The sequence below is a fragment of the Mobula birostris genome, chromosome 11 (genome assembly GCF_030028105.1).
Source record: "Mobula birostris isolate sMobBir1 chromosome 11, sMobBir1.hap1, whole genome shotgun sequence".
Classification (NCBI taxonomy): Eukaryota; Metazoa; Chordata; class Chondrichthyes; order Myliobatiformes; family Myliobatidae; genus Mobula; species Mobula birostris.
The window spans coordinates 58799367-58814505 of NC_092380.1; the positions used below are offsets into that span (position 1 = coordinate 58799367).

General features: G+C 41.2%; 1 protein-coding gene across 6 annotated transcripts in view; it reads right to left on the reverse strand.

The window, feature by feature from the left end:
- Positions 1-15139, reverse strand: part of LOC140205102 (protein phosphatase 1 regulatory subunit 12A-like) — a 197905-nt gene that overhangs the window by 29332 nt on the left and 153434 nt on the right. For 4 of the 6 annotated variants that reach the window (XM_072272284.1, XM_072272282.1, XM_072272283.1 and 1 more), the window contains 5 exons: positions 13083-13142; positions 11518-11534; positions 4436-4553; positions 1105-1209; positions 194-347 (listed from right to left, as the gene is read on the reverse strand). In XM_072272284.1, coding sequence (XP_072128385.1) covers positions 194-347; positions 1105-1209; positions 4436-4553; positions 11518-11534; positions 13083-13142 — 454 coding nt within the window. The remainder of the gene's footprint in view (positions 1-193; positions 348-1104; positions 1210-4435; positions 4554-11517; positions 11535-13082; positions 13143-15139) is intronic. The other 2 variants (XM_072272287.1, XM_072272285.1) reach the window with 1 other exon arrangement.

Sequence of the window (15139 nt, forward strand, 5' to 3'; positions counted from 1 at the left end):
TTAATCCTGTGACCTATCCTACAGAAACGTAACAAGGTAAGGCATGTACAAAATCTGTCGACAATCCTGCGAGAACACTTCAGTTGCCACCAGTATAGTATAGAGGTGCAGTTATGCTGCTTATTGGCAGCACGATCCATTCAAGGACCAATTTCACGAAGAATGAGAAATGAATAGAAGAACAGGTACTAGCCTGCAGATTTAGAGTCACCACCTGCATGACCCTCTCCAATGGGGACCATGGAGTGGCAGTCCTGGGGGAGTCCTTCCACGCAAGTCAACGACTTCACACTTGGGGAGCCCACTCCCGTTTTCATCTTTCCCTTTCTACAGTAAGCTTCCTTTGCCTGCATCAGTGAAGACATTGATTTAAAGAAAGTGATCATTTTCCTTAGGCCTGGTTACTTTGCTCTCTTGACCAAGTGCAAGAACATGCAGCATGCAGATTGATCCCAACAGGGGATCAGGATGCCACCTTCCATTCGTGAATGTTGTGTTTGCAAAGAAGATGAAATGCCATGCCTGACTTTGGGTTGCCTGTGTAGCATTATACAGTGACACTTTAGAAAACAGAAACATTTAATGTGATTTACCAGCTGGTCCGAAGAGATCTGTTTGTGCGCCACAGATATGCCATTGCAAAATAACATTAACAGACGAGTATAGCAGGCACTGAAAGTGACAAATATAGAGTGTTGAACTTCTTCCTCATCTGGGAGGGTGAGTACTTTATCACCCATTTAATTGCATCTTCCCAGACAGTTCTGACTGCAGCTTCTTGCACCACATCCTACAGCAACACACCTGGTTGCCACCACTTCCTGGGCTCTCTCAGAAAAGGAAGCTGTTCTGATTAACTGCGTGAACAAGCACTGCAGGTAATACATTCCCAAAGGGGTGAAATCAGATATGACACCTTGTGAAAAATGAAACAGTGTGGATAGCTAAATAATAACCAATACAATAAATGCAAATAATTTATGACAGACAGTGGGACCCTAAACTATGGCTGATTTGGATTAGATTCACCCTTGCCCAGTTAACAGTGCATCAATGCCATTACTTATTCTTGCACTCAAGGCTGCATTATGTGAGAAGGCTTACCTGTGTAGCCTTCTCTAACTCCAATTTAGTATGTGAAATCTGCATCTGCATCTCCTGTAGCTGGTCCTGTAGCTGGACATTCTCTCTCTGAAGTGCTTCATACAACTGTTAGACAAAATGAGACATTATATAGGCCTTTCTGGCAGTGTGTTTGATCAGCAGCAGCTTGTATCAAGAACTCCACAGGTAGACAGACCAAAATTAATGTAGTGGGCTGAATCTATGATAAGGTGTGGCAGAGTTCAGCAATGCCTACCACGTTAATTTTTGGTTCAGATGCTGATTTTGTTTAAAGTTATTAAAAAAAATGTTGAGACCAGGAATTAGATGGAATTCAGATCAGCCATAAATGGCAGAATAGGTTAAAAAAGCTGTGAGAACAAACCAATAAATGGTAGGATGGAATGCACTAATCAATGAACAGGAGGAGAAAAGCTAAGGGATGATTTGAGAGAGGAAACTAAAATGGGAGAATATGGGAAATTCTCCGAATGGGAAGAGTGTACGTAAGCAAATGGAAAATACAAGAACTAGAAGAAAAAAAGGTTAAAGGAGGAATCAGTAGCAGTGGGATGAGGGTGGCAGAAATAGAGAAGGGTCCTTCTAAATCAAAGAATTAGAGGAATGAATCAGTAAATGGTATCTGGGTAGACAATATTAAATAGGAAGGATCAGCAGTAAACAGGGGAGCTGTTAGGGAATCAGGGAAAGCAATGGCTGACTGAGATCATAAAAGATTTGGGCCAAGACCTTTCTTCAGGACTGGAAAGGAAGGGGGAAGATCTCAAAATAATAAATGGTGGGGAGAGGGGAAGGGGGATAACTAGGAGGTAATTGATGAAACCAGGTGGATAGGAAACAAAAAGGGCTGAAGAGAAAGTAATCTGATAGGAGAGAACAGTAGACCATAGGAGAAAGGGAAGGAGATAGGCAGATGAAAAGGAGGGGCCAGAGTTGAAAAAAGAAGAGGGGAAGAGAGGGAAATTGTCTTTTACTGGAAGGGAAAACCAATATTCACTCCATCAGGTTAGAGGCTACGTAAATGGAATACAAGATGTGGCTCCTCCACCCTAAATGTGGCCTCATTGTGGCAAAACAGGAGGCCATGGATTGACATTGAGATGGTTCACTGTGGAAGTTGAAAGGTCTAAAGGTAGATAAGTCACCTGGACAAAATGGTCTACATGCCAGGGTTCTGAAGAGGTGGCTGAAGAGATCATAAAGACATTAGAAATCATCTTTCAAGAATTACTAGATTCTGAAATGGCTCTGGAAGATTGGAAAACTGCAGATGTCATGCTACTCTTCAAGAAGAGTAGAGGCAGAAGAAGGGAAACTATAGGCCAGTTAGCCTGACCTCGGTGGTTGGGAAGATGTTGGAGTCGATTATTAAGGATGAACCCTCAGGGGAAAATCTTGCCTGACAAATTGGAATTCTGTTGGAATTCTTTGAAGAAATAACAAGCAGGATAGACAAAGGAGAATTAGCTGATGTTGTGTATTTGGATTTTCAGAAGGCCTTTGACAAGGTGCCACACGAGACTGCTTAACAAGCTATGGGCTCATGGAATCACAGGAAATATTCTAGCATGGCTAAAGCCGTGGCTGATCGGCAGGAGGCAAAGAATGGGAATAAAGGGAGCCTTTTCTGACTAGCTGCCGGTGGCTAGTGGTGTTCCACGGGCCTCACCTGGAAGCACTATTTTGGGTGCTGAATGGAGGTGAGGGAGGAGGTGAATGGGCAGGTGTAGCACTTTGACCGCTTGCAGGGATAAGCCCCAGGAGGGAAATTAGTGGGGAGGGCCGAATGGACCAGGGAATCACTGAAGACGCGAAGCATGTTGAATGTTTGGTGGTATAATCCTTTTGGAGATGGTGAAAGTTGTGAAGAATGATGTGTTGGATGCAGAGGCTCATGGGGTGGTAGGTACAGGCAAGTGGAACTCTATCACCGTTAAGGCAGCGGGAAGATGGGGTGAGTGCGGGTATTCGGGAAATGGAGATGTGGGTGAGGGAAGTCTCAAGAGTGGAGGATGTGAAACCCCATTCTTTGAAGGAGCACATCTCTGATGTCCTGGAAAGGAAACTCTCATCCTGAGAACCGATCCGCTGGAGATGAAGGAACTGAGAAAAGGGAATACTATTTTGTGGGAAGACATACAGTCAAGATAGCCCTGGGAATTGGTAGGTTTATAAAAGATATCAGTCAAAAGTTTGTCTCCAGTGATGGCGACAGAGAGATCCAGAAAGGGGAAAGAGGTGTCAAAAACATACCAAGTGTATTTAAGGGCAAGGCAAAAGTTGGAGGCAAGCGTTGGGGAACATCACTGGGGAAGGATTCGAGCATGAACTGTTCAAAGTCAAAGGTTCATTTTATTATCAAAGCATGTATGAAGAATATAACTAAGATTTGTCTTTTCCAGATAGCCATAAAATACAGAAAACCATAGAAGTAGTTTAAAGAAAGACATCAATCTCCACCTTGCCTTCTAGTTATAACCAACCACCCCGCATGAAAAGAAAAAGAAACAAAAACTTGCAAAACCCTCCCTCGACCAAAAACTAACGGGTCACCCCCATGGAGAAACAACAGCAAGAGCATCAACCCCCAAACCTCCAGCCTGCCAATTGGCGACAAGAAAGAATGGGCGAGAACACAAAGGAAAAAAAACAGAACTGAAAGAGACCAATCCATAAATCTCAGAATTTCAATAGCATCTCCGAGAGCATTGGGACCCAGCAGCCCCTCTGAGGGCAGTGATGTGAAGTGGTGGCCCCTCTGAGGCCAGTGATTCAAACCTGTTTTAAGACCTTCTTGATGGGGGATAGAAGTTTATAAGGACACGATATCCATGGTGAAAATGAGGCAGCCAGGGCAGGAAACTGGAAGTTCATGAGGAGATCAAGAACATGAGAAGTAGGCGGGAAGGGACTGAATCGAGGGGTTGGAATGGAGTCGAGGTACGAGGACCCAAGTTCAGTTGGGCAGGAGCAGGCAGTTGATTGAGATATTCAAAGGCTTGCATATTGGGGAATTGGAGATGGTACTTTAAAATGGTACAATTAAGTGAATGCATCCATAAATAGAAGCTCACGAACACTTGAGGAAGTCAGGTTTGAAAGCTTGAATAAGACTGCTGAGGCAGTGTTTTGGAAAGAGATTCCATTTCCCTTGAACAGATGATGGAGTAGTCACCATTGGTGAATGAGATTTTCAAAGCCAGCTGGATGAAGAGGCCAGTCGGGGGACATCAGAGATAGAAAGAAACAGAGAGACCATGATGGGACTTAAGCACTACATATAAGTGGACATCATCAACTTAAAATTTACCTTTCTGTAGCCTTGTCCATTAGTCTCACTCTCAACCCGACCAGCCCGAGCAGAATACAGACTCAAATCCGAATAGTTCACTCCTCTGCTTGATTGGTTTCTTGAGGTGGTTTCTTCCCTGTAACCAAAGTCAATACATAGACAACAACAACTCCTACTTGCATATCACCCAACTTTGTAGAAAAATGCTATAAGATGCATCTTTGCACTGATGTTAAACACATTTGTTGTTGAGCCTGATGTGCTATTGAAGAAGTGACTAAGTGGCTATTCAAAGTATTGGCCTTTAAAGTAAAATTCTAAAGGAGGAAGGGAGCCTCAAGATTTAGGGAGGGAGTTCCATACACAGGACCTTGCTGCTTAAGGTCTAATCACCAGTGTTGGCATGCTTTAAAATGGGGTGGAGGTTGATTGCTCAAAGTGTCAGTAGAGGAGAATATTCAAACGGCCACTGGCTGGAAGAGCTCACAGAAAGTGGAAGTCATATGGAGGGATTTGAGCATCGATGAGCTTTCCAAAATGTCAACATTACTGAGACAGAAACCAATAAAGATCAAATTCAGAGTGAATACAGCTTGCCTGGAGTCAGGGTAGCGGTAGCAATGTTTGGAATGATAATTAGGGACAGTCAGTACAGTTTACAGTGGAGCAGGTCACATCTACCAAACCAGATTGTGTTTTTTGAGAAGGTGACTAATGAGGGTAGGAGGGTAGATGTTGTCTACATGGACTTTAGTCAAGCATTTATTTGACAAGGTCCCTCATGATAGTCTGATCCAGATGATTAAGATGCAAGGAATTCATCGTGACTTGGTAGTTTAGATTCAGAATTGGTTTACGCATAGAAGACAAAAGGTATTTGTGAAAAGGTATTACTGTAATTGGAAGTCTGTGACCAGTGGTGTTCCACAGGGATCAGTGCTAGGACCCCTGTTGCTTTGACATGTATATATGACTTTAAAATATAGAAGGGTTAGTTAGTAAGTTTACAGATGACACAAATATTGGGGAAGATATAGATGGTGAAGAAGGTTATCAAAGGATACAGATCACTTACAAATACGTATGAATGATGGAGCTTAAGTTGGACAAGTGTAACGTATTGCACTTCAGGAGGTCAAATGTAAGACGAAAGTATACAGTTAATATGAGGACCCTTAACAGTATTGATGTACAGAGGGATCTTGTGCTCCACGTCCAAAGCTCTCTGGAAGTGGCAAAACAAGTAGGTGAAGTGGTGAAGGCATTTAGTATTCTTCATCGGTCAGGCCATTGGGCAAAAGTGCTAGTAAGTCTGTATAAAGCTTTGGTTAGGCTACACTTGGAGAATGGTGTACAGTTCTGGTCCTCCATTACAGAAGGATGCAGGCTTTGAAGAGGGTGCAGAAGATATTTACCAGGATGTTGCCCAGATTAGAGTGAATTAACTATAGGACAAATTTGGATTAGTCTCTCTGAAGCAAGGGAGGCGAAACAAAGAGCTGATAGAATTTCATAAAATTCTAAGTGGCATAGCTGGATAGATAGACTCCTTTTTTCTATGACAGGGAAAAGTTTAAAGACGATGTGAAGTGGTTGCATCACCATCTGATATGAAGGGACCACTGCACAGAATCAGAAAGCTGCAGAAACTTGTAAACTCAGCCAGATCCATCATGGGCACTAGCCTCCCCAGCACTGAGTACACCTTTAAAAGGCAATGCCTCAAAAAGGTGGCATCCATCCTTAAGGAGCCCCATCACCCAGGGCATGCTTTCTTTCCATTACTACCATCAAGGATGAGGTACAAGAGGCTAAAGACATACACTCGATGTTTCAGGAACATCTTCTTCCCTTCCACCATCAGATTTCTGAATGGGCAAATAACCCATGTACACTACCTCGCTATTTTTTTTCCTTCTTTTTAATCTCTTTTTGCACTACTTATTTAAACTTAATTTGTTAATTATTGTAATTTATAGTTTTTATTATTATTATTGTATTGGTGCGGCAATACAACAAATTTCACGACATACGTCAGTGATATTAAACCTGATTCTGAAGTGCACGCTCATTTTTCCAACACAATGGTAGGTGCCTGGACCACACAGCCAGGAGTGGTGGTGAAGGCAGATATGATAGTGGCATTTAAGGGAAAATTAATATGCAGGGAATGGAGGGCCATGGATCATATGCAGGCAGAAGGGATTAGCTTAATTTGGCGTCACGTTCAGCACAGCTATCGTGGGTCAAAGGCTGCCAATTGGGAGCCGAGAAATTACTAAGGCCAGCAGGAGAAGGCAAGGAATGAGTAAGAGCAAACAGGAGGAGTTTGGAAGCAGGGAGACTGGCATCATCTAGAGAGGAAAAGTCAAAAAAAGTTTTTTGGCTGAAGGCGAGCTGAGGAAGGGTGGTAGTAGGCCACATTACGGAGGTGGAAGTAGGGAACAATGGTGCAGATATTTGGTCAGGAGATGATAGAAACATAGAAAACCTACAGTACAATACAGGCCCTTTGGCCTACAAAGCTGTGCCAAACACGTCCTTACCTTAGAAATTACCTAGGGTTACTCATAGCCCTCTATTTTTCTAAGCTCCATGTACCTATCCAGGAGACTCTTGAAAGACCCTACTGTATCTGCCTCCACCACCGTTGCTGGCAGCTCATTTCATGCATTCACCACTCTGCGTAAAACTTAGTCCTGACACCTCCTCTGTACCTACTCCCAAGCACCTTAAAACTGCCCTCTCATGCTAGCCATTTCAGCCCTGGGAAAAAGCCTCTGACTATCCACATACTCAATGCCTCTCATCATCTTATACACCTCTATCAGGTCACCTCTCATTCTCCGTCGCTCTAAGGAGAAAAGGCCGAGTTCACTCAACCTATTCTCACAAGGCATGCTCCCCAATCCAGGCAACATCCTTGTAAATCTTCTCTGCACCCTTTCTATGGTTTCCATGTCCTTCCTGTAGTGAGCTGACCTGAACTGAGCACAGTACTCCAAGTGGGGTCTGACCAAGATCCTATACAGCTGCAACATTACCTCTCGGCTCCTAAACTCAATCTCACGAATGATGAAAGCCAATGATGACAACAAGTCTGTCTGTCTGTCTGTATCTTGTTTTACGGCGGTTGGCATCCAGCTTAATGGTGCATTACCGCCACCCTCTGCTCCAGAATGTGCACTAGACATACATTCTAAATCCCTTCACCCAATCGCGCACACGCGCACACACACACATTATATATATATATATATATACACAAACCTACACTTCACCCTCCCATCTTTGACCATCCTAGTATCCTATTCCTGTTTATTCGTCATATTCTATAAAAAAAAAACCCTGTACCCCTTAAAAACGCTAAAAATATCCGGACTTGTGCTCTCTCACCCATGCCCAGCAACCCTTTTAATGTGAATTCCTGCATCCCCAACTCCCTTAATTTATTTCTCATCATCTCTCTCTGTATCCCATACTTCCTGCAACTCAGAACTACATGTTCTACTGACTCCTCTTCCTGACATTCCTCACACAATCCTGTCTGGTGTTTCCCTATCATTTTCAATGTTTTGTTTAACGCACAATGCCCCAGCCTTAACCTAGTCCATACAATTTCCTCTCTTCTGTTTCCATTACCTACCCTAGTAACTGCAACACTCTTTTGTATTTGATATAAATGCCTCCCTTTCCCCTCCCTGTCCCATCTTTCTTGCCACATTCGGTTGACTTTTTCCCAGATTACACACTTAACCTCTGCTTTACTGATACTAATGTGCATTTCCACATTTTCTTTCCTTAACGCCCTCTTTGCCAACTCATCCACCCTCTCATTCCCCTTCACCCCTACATGTGCTGGAACCCATAGAAATTTTACCTGACCTCCCTGATTTGCAATTCTTGTAACTAACTGAAGGACTTCATAAAGTACATCTTGCCGACTGTTTGTGTGAAAAGACCTTAAACTTGCTAGAACTGAGGATGAATCTGAACATATCAATGCTTTGGTTTGTCTGGCTTTCTGCACCCATTGCAACGCAACCAACACCGCCAGCATCTCCACTGTAAACACCCCTAACTTATTAGATGTTCTTCTGCTGATTCCAATTTCTTTTGCTGGTATTACCACCCAAACCCTGTCACTCCTGTTTCAGGTTCCTTCGCACCATCCGTATAAATGTGAGTATAACCACTATACTTTTCCATCACATGACAGTTAAATGCATTTACCAAATCTGTTTTATATCTTTCTTTCCTTTTTACCTCTAACAAATGCCAGTCTATGTCAGGCCATACAAGCTTCCATGGAGCTACAACCGGATAAACTACTGAAGGACTTATCCTCAGATCAAATACTCCACATTCTTTCGCAATATCATTCCCTACCTGACTAAAGGTATCCCTCTGAAACCTCCCATTTTCCCAGCACTCCTGCAACACTCCTTTAGTAGGGTGAGAATCATTGTGCCCCTGCAAGTTAGCCCAGTAGTTTGCCATCAATTGTATCCTTCTTAGTTCCAAAGGCATTATTCCCATTTCTACCTGTAGGGCTGACACTGGTGACATTTTAAAAGCCCCACTGCACACTCTCAAGGCCTGAGCCTGAATCACATCCAGTTTCCTTATAAGAGACCTAGCTGCTGATCCATATACTATATTTCCATAATCCAATACAGATCTCACTAAAGCCACATACATTCTCTTCAAAGCTGAACAACTTGCTTCCCATTCCCTACCAGTCAAACATCTCATCACATTTATTACTTTTTTACATTTCTCCTCAACTTCCCTGATACGGTCTGCCCATGTTAATCGTGAATCAAATATACCTCCCAGAAATTTAAATGATGCAACCCTTTCTAATTCAACCCCATACATTCTTAACTTCTTCCCTACCTCAACCCTTTTCCTGGCAAAAAAATACATTTTGAGTTTTATCTACTGAAAATCTACATCCCCAATCATAACCCTACTCCACCACTTCATCAATTGCTTCTTGTAGTTTCCTGATTATATGGTCCATGTTCCTGCCTCTTTTCCACAAGGCCCTATCATCCGCAAACAGTGACCTACCTATATCCACTGTACCTTTGTGAAGGCATTATTGATGATAACGATGAAAGTAACGGGCTAATCACACTACCTTGAGGTGTGCCATTTTCCACTATGTACTGTTTTGATAATTCTGATCCAATCCGAACTTGAATTTTTCTACCAAACAAAAAAATCTTTAATCCAATTAAAAACTCTCCCACCAACCCCCATCTTGTGCAGTTTAATTAATAATTCTTCCTTCCACATCATATCATAGGCTTTTTCAATGTCAAAGAACACTGCCACTACTGACTCTCTATTTGCCTGGGCCTTCCTTATTTCAGTCTCTAACATAATCACTGAGTCCATGGAATTCCTTCCCTTTCTAAAACGACTCTGATAACTTGCCAGCATTCCCCTTTTCTCAAGCTCATACGATAACCTTTCTGTTATCATCCTTTCCATTATCTTACATATACTTGATGTTAATGCAATTGGTCTGTAGCTAGTGGGTTTTGACAGATCCTTGCCAGGCTTCCTTATTGGAATTACTACTGCTTCTTTCCATGCACTTGGTAATCTTCCCTCCTCCCACACTCTGTTATAAAAATGCAGCAACTTCAAGAGCGCTCCTTCTCCTAGATTTTTTAGCATCAAGTGATGACAAGTCAAATAACGAAAACAAAAATTGGGAACAACATGCTTCATTTCAGACCATGTCTGCAAATAAGGTAGCGTCAGTGAGTAGTGACTGAAGTTAACGTTGGGGACTCTCTATCTGGTCACAGCAAATTTCCATTCAATGTCGGTCAAACTGCAGAAACTGATGCTGCATTCTCAGATCCATTGCCAAGAGGCAGCACCTAAATTAGACGCAGTAAGGAGATGAACAAACCCTTAGGGGATCACCGGATGAACAGGAACAGGAATAAACAGTACTGCAGGTGATTCTCTGGCCACTGCTACCAAAATAAGATTGGGATTGAAGGCATAATGGAGAAAGATGGAGTTGTTTAGCCTTGTCTATGACTTTACACAAAGCAAAAATAATGAAGAGAATAAATTCAGTTTATGACAATGAGAAAGATATTACCACCATTGTTAGAAGCCATATCATGCTGTACAAGGGATGGAACTTGGAATTTGGGTAAACATGGTGTGATTTAGAAATACTGCTTCATATTAACAGCTTTGGAGAGGAAAGAGTTTGGGGAGGAATAAATCTATAATTTTTAAAAGATACTTTCTTGACCTAATTTTCACAGATGCTTTGTCAGATGCGTACTAGTATGAAGCAAGATGCTAGTGTCCCCAACTTGATAGAGAACAAACAAATTAAACTAGAGATGGCGTAAGTATGAGACATTCAAATTTCGTTTGTAATTTTAAAACATATACTGCATTTCCTGTAAGCTTAGCATTTGGAAACATCACTATTGTATGCAATGTACAATATCACATCTCAGGGAGAAAGTGCTAGTGATCTTTAATGTATTTGACTGCTCTTTCCATTCACTATTTGAATCTATTTGTTAGTTCATAAGTTCTGCAGTTCTATTATAAAGATCAGTGTCGCTAAAGATATAGGTGACCGAAACTTTCACCAAGGTCTAGCCAGTGGATTAACACTCACTATTTAGGAAATGATGAGGACCTGTTCTTTCAGTGGGCTTTAAAACCATTTCCTAGATTGTTACTGTTTATATAACAGACTCAGTCACCACCACAAGCTTTTAGAAGGCCACCGTCATAGTAGAAATTTCAAAAAGAAGTGGTCAAATGCACAGTTGATCCTCTCACTGAGGCACTTCGACTGGCAATAATCTACCAAAGTAACAATGATAAAGATCATATGAGATCATCTATACCTAAATAACCCCACCCGTATGTTTATTCCAGCTCCCCCCTCTGGTCAGATAGAGGGTCTCACCCAGGGCAGCAGCAGGACACCTGAATCTAAGGAGGGAACACTGGCCGGTGATTCCTGCTAAAAGAGTATCTGGTGTTGCTAAGTGGGAACATATCAGTCATAGCTATCACAGGATGATAAATAGACTCCTTACCTTGACAGATTACCAATCTGGAAAAAAAAAGAAACAAAAATAATAAGAACAAATTAACCAGGACACAATCCATTCATAACCCATCATGTAGACTCCTCATGGAGTAACAGAATGCGTGGAGTAAAATTTGAGACAGAGCAGATGTGATAAGTTAGCAGAAAGCACCATGTCAGCAGAAGCAGCTTGCTTGACTATTGACTGTGCAACTGGAATTGATTCATCTACATGCATATTCACACAACCTATTTTGCACATAACATATATTTCTCATCACCTTTGACAAATTCCTGTAACAAGGGCTCATTATTCCCAGTATTACACTGCTTGCTGATGTTTCCTACATTACCATAGGGGTTAGACTAAAAAAAGTACCTTATGAGATGCTTTGAAATGCCTCAAGGTTGTGAAAAGACCAGAACCTGCCTGGTCTCAAAAAAAAACGTTTTCCATTAAAATCATTTCTGACTCTACCCTTCCCTCCCTTATCTTGGTTATCATCGTTGACTAATCTAGGTGATGGTATCCACCAAGACTACCAACCTGAGCCTTCAACCTCTCCATAGCTACCTTCTCTGCCTGTCCTCACACTCTATCGACCATAAAGACTGTTCAATTCTTTTAGTTTCTGAGTCTTCATTGCAACTGCCCTGACAATGTCATCCACACCAATTATTCCAGTGTCATCCTTTCCCTCAAATGTTCACAGCTAGCAGACCATTTGACAATATCCATTCCATTTGACACTTTCATTCTCTTCCCTTCTATCTACACAGGCCCAGTATTCAGAGTGTAAATGCTTGCAGTTTCTGAAGCATACACCACCAAACACACTTTCTATATCTCTCCCCTCTGCATCTTCCACCACTTTAATTCTTCCTTCTTCAACCTCCTACAACACCTTCTTATGCAGCTAGGATTTTGGGTCCTTTCCTGGTGAAGCACTGACATATTTCTGCCTCTGTCATGCCTTCAGGATTCCGCGTTCAGGGGACCCAACCGGGCCTCCTTTACAAAGGAAAGATCAAACACAGATCGGGTAATCATCTTATGGGGTTTCTTCATTCATCGCTCAAGTGTGGTCCTGAGTCATAGTTTACCGACACCTAATTCCCTATCCTAATCCTACTTTGGCTTGCCTGTTTTACATCCCATGCATTGTCCCTAAGCTCAATGTGAGCTCAAGGAATGGCACTTCATCTTAAGATCTGACACAATATGAGCTTTTGGATTCAACTCCTTCCTCAACAATATCTGATAAATGATCACAATCAGTATTTTGTTTTTATTGCCGGTTTCTAGCATCCACTGTATTGTGTACTTCAGATTGTTTCTTCTCAGCTGACCTTCCCCCCCATCACAATTACCATCCTCGTTCCCCCTGCATCTCCTTTTCTGCATCTTAAATCTTATTATTCCTTTAGTTCTGCAAATTCTGATGCAAAGTCATCAAACTGAAACTTAAGTTATTTCCCCATTTGCAGACATTGTCTGATCTGCTCAGTATTACAGTCACATTCTGTATGTACTTGATGAGTTACACAGAATTGGGCAGTCACGAACCATACCTGTTTTTTCTGTGATCCTACCACATCCTCACCATCGGACAGATCCTGGTCATTCTCATCCTAGGAAAGGGAAAACTCATATTAACAGGGGAACATTCTAGAACAAGGCTACAGTCCGCTCCCAAACTTCGGAACTCTCTTTCATGTGGACTGCTTTAGAGATTCAGATACGTGGTATGCTCGCACAGGCCTGTCACTTATCCCCATACATCCAGGTAACATGAAAAAGTCATGAAGTAATTGTTCAGTTATAAGTGTAAGTGCCGAGACAAAGATGGCAGGGTTAAACTACCTTTGAACAGAAATGATTGAAGATTATTTGTTAAGATTATTCTGGATCACCAGTGAGACATTTAAAATACTGTTATTGGAATTATTAACTGCATTCTGATAATAAATCTATAGTTCAGAAACTGTTTGGCACATGCTGTATTTACATTTCACAGGAGTTCCTATATTCCCACCACTATTTCCTCTGATCGTATCAATATGCTCTTCTGTTCCCTTCTCCCTCAGGTGCTTTTGGTCTCGTATGTGCTCATGTCATTTTCCTCCTATAATTTTCACAATGACACATATCACATTCTTACTAACTGTTTTGCCTTGAATTCCAACTCAAATTATTAGTGATTTCACATCTACCCCATTACCCTTCTATTGAACAGTCACTCGAGAGCCCAAGTCTTGTCTTTCTTAAAGAAAATAACCCCAGATTGTTCAATCTTTCTTGATTGCACTGTTACCATGAATGTACATTTTCAACATGGACCAGGTTGCTAAAATCGTTCAGAAGTGGTCCTGAGTGTCAAGATGTTTATCAACAGGTACAAAAGCCTAAACAATAAATAAAATGTCCAATGATGCTGAAGAGTACAGCTTAGCCAAGTTTATTAATCCCCGGAATCAGATCAAACATCTCTTCCTGGAGTATAAACTGGAAAGGATTAGGAATAAAATAGCCAACTGGGTCAAGTCCCATTTCTGCTAGAATACACTAGACTTCTGTTTCTCTAAGTTTAAGATCTATAATTTAAATACAAAAGTATACAGAGGTAAAAAATGATGTTTATCAAGTTTCAAATGTCTTTTCCTTCTCTATTATGTACGAAGTGGTTTTCTTTTAAAATTAAAGAAATTTAATACAAACATTACCTTAACAAAACTTTAGAAATATATAGATTTCTTTCAATTAATTTTTAATGATTGCTGAGAGTATTGCATCTACGATTTCTTAACTTGTTTGCCAAGCTCTAGTCCTGGATAATATCGTCTGCTGAACTTGCCTTCAGGCAATTGAATTACAGTGCTGGGCAAATCAATGGCAAGACCAAGGCCAGAGCTTTGGGTGATACTAAGATCTTCAAATAAATATCAATAGATATTAAAAAAATGAAATAACTTGACCTCAGGTTAGTTCAAAGTAGTTCACAATTAGTGAATCACCTTCAAAATGGTTGCTGTTGTTAAGCAAGTTTGTCAGACAATGCGTGCATGAATTGGAAGAAAATGTCTGAATGCAAGTTTGTTAGTGCTGGTTAAGGGAGAGGCGGACACTTGCCACACCACTGTAATGTCGTTTGATCTATTTCATCGACATAAGCAAACATACAGAGTTTCTATTTAATATCTCATTGGGGAAGAAAAGGCACTTCTCTTAATGTAGCAGTCCCTCAAGATTATATGCTAATTATACTGTACAGTGGACTTAAGGCTACTTGATGAGGTAAATCTATCCAAGAGGAATTAATGTACAGTACATCATTTTTAATGTTTAATTTTGTCATAACTTTACTATTGGATAATGGAAATCAATAGGGAATAAGGATAAGCCTATTAAATCATACATTCATTTTATGTTGGCAAGTTCCCCTGACTGCTCACGAGCAGCAATTTTCACATATTTGATACACTCCCATTGATGCATTATTAACCACTTAGCTCACTCCGAATTTATGCACTAATTGTGTTTAGAGTTCCAAGTTCCTCAATCATTTTAAACAACACAGCTGAAATGGATGGCAAGATACATTAGTGACTATGCGATGAATCTGATCAGC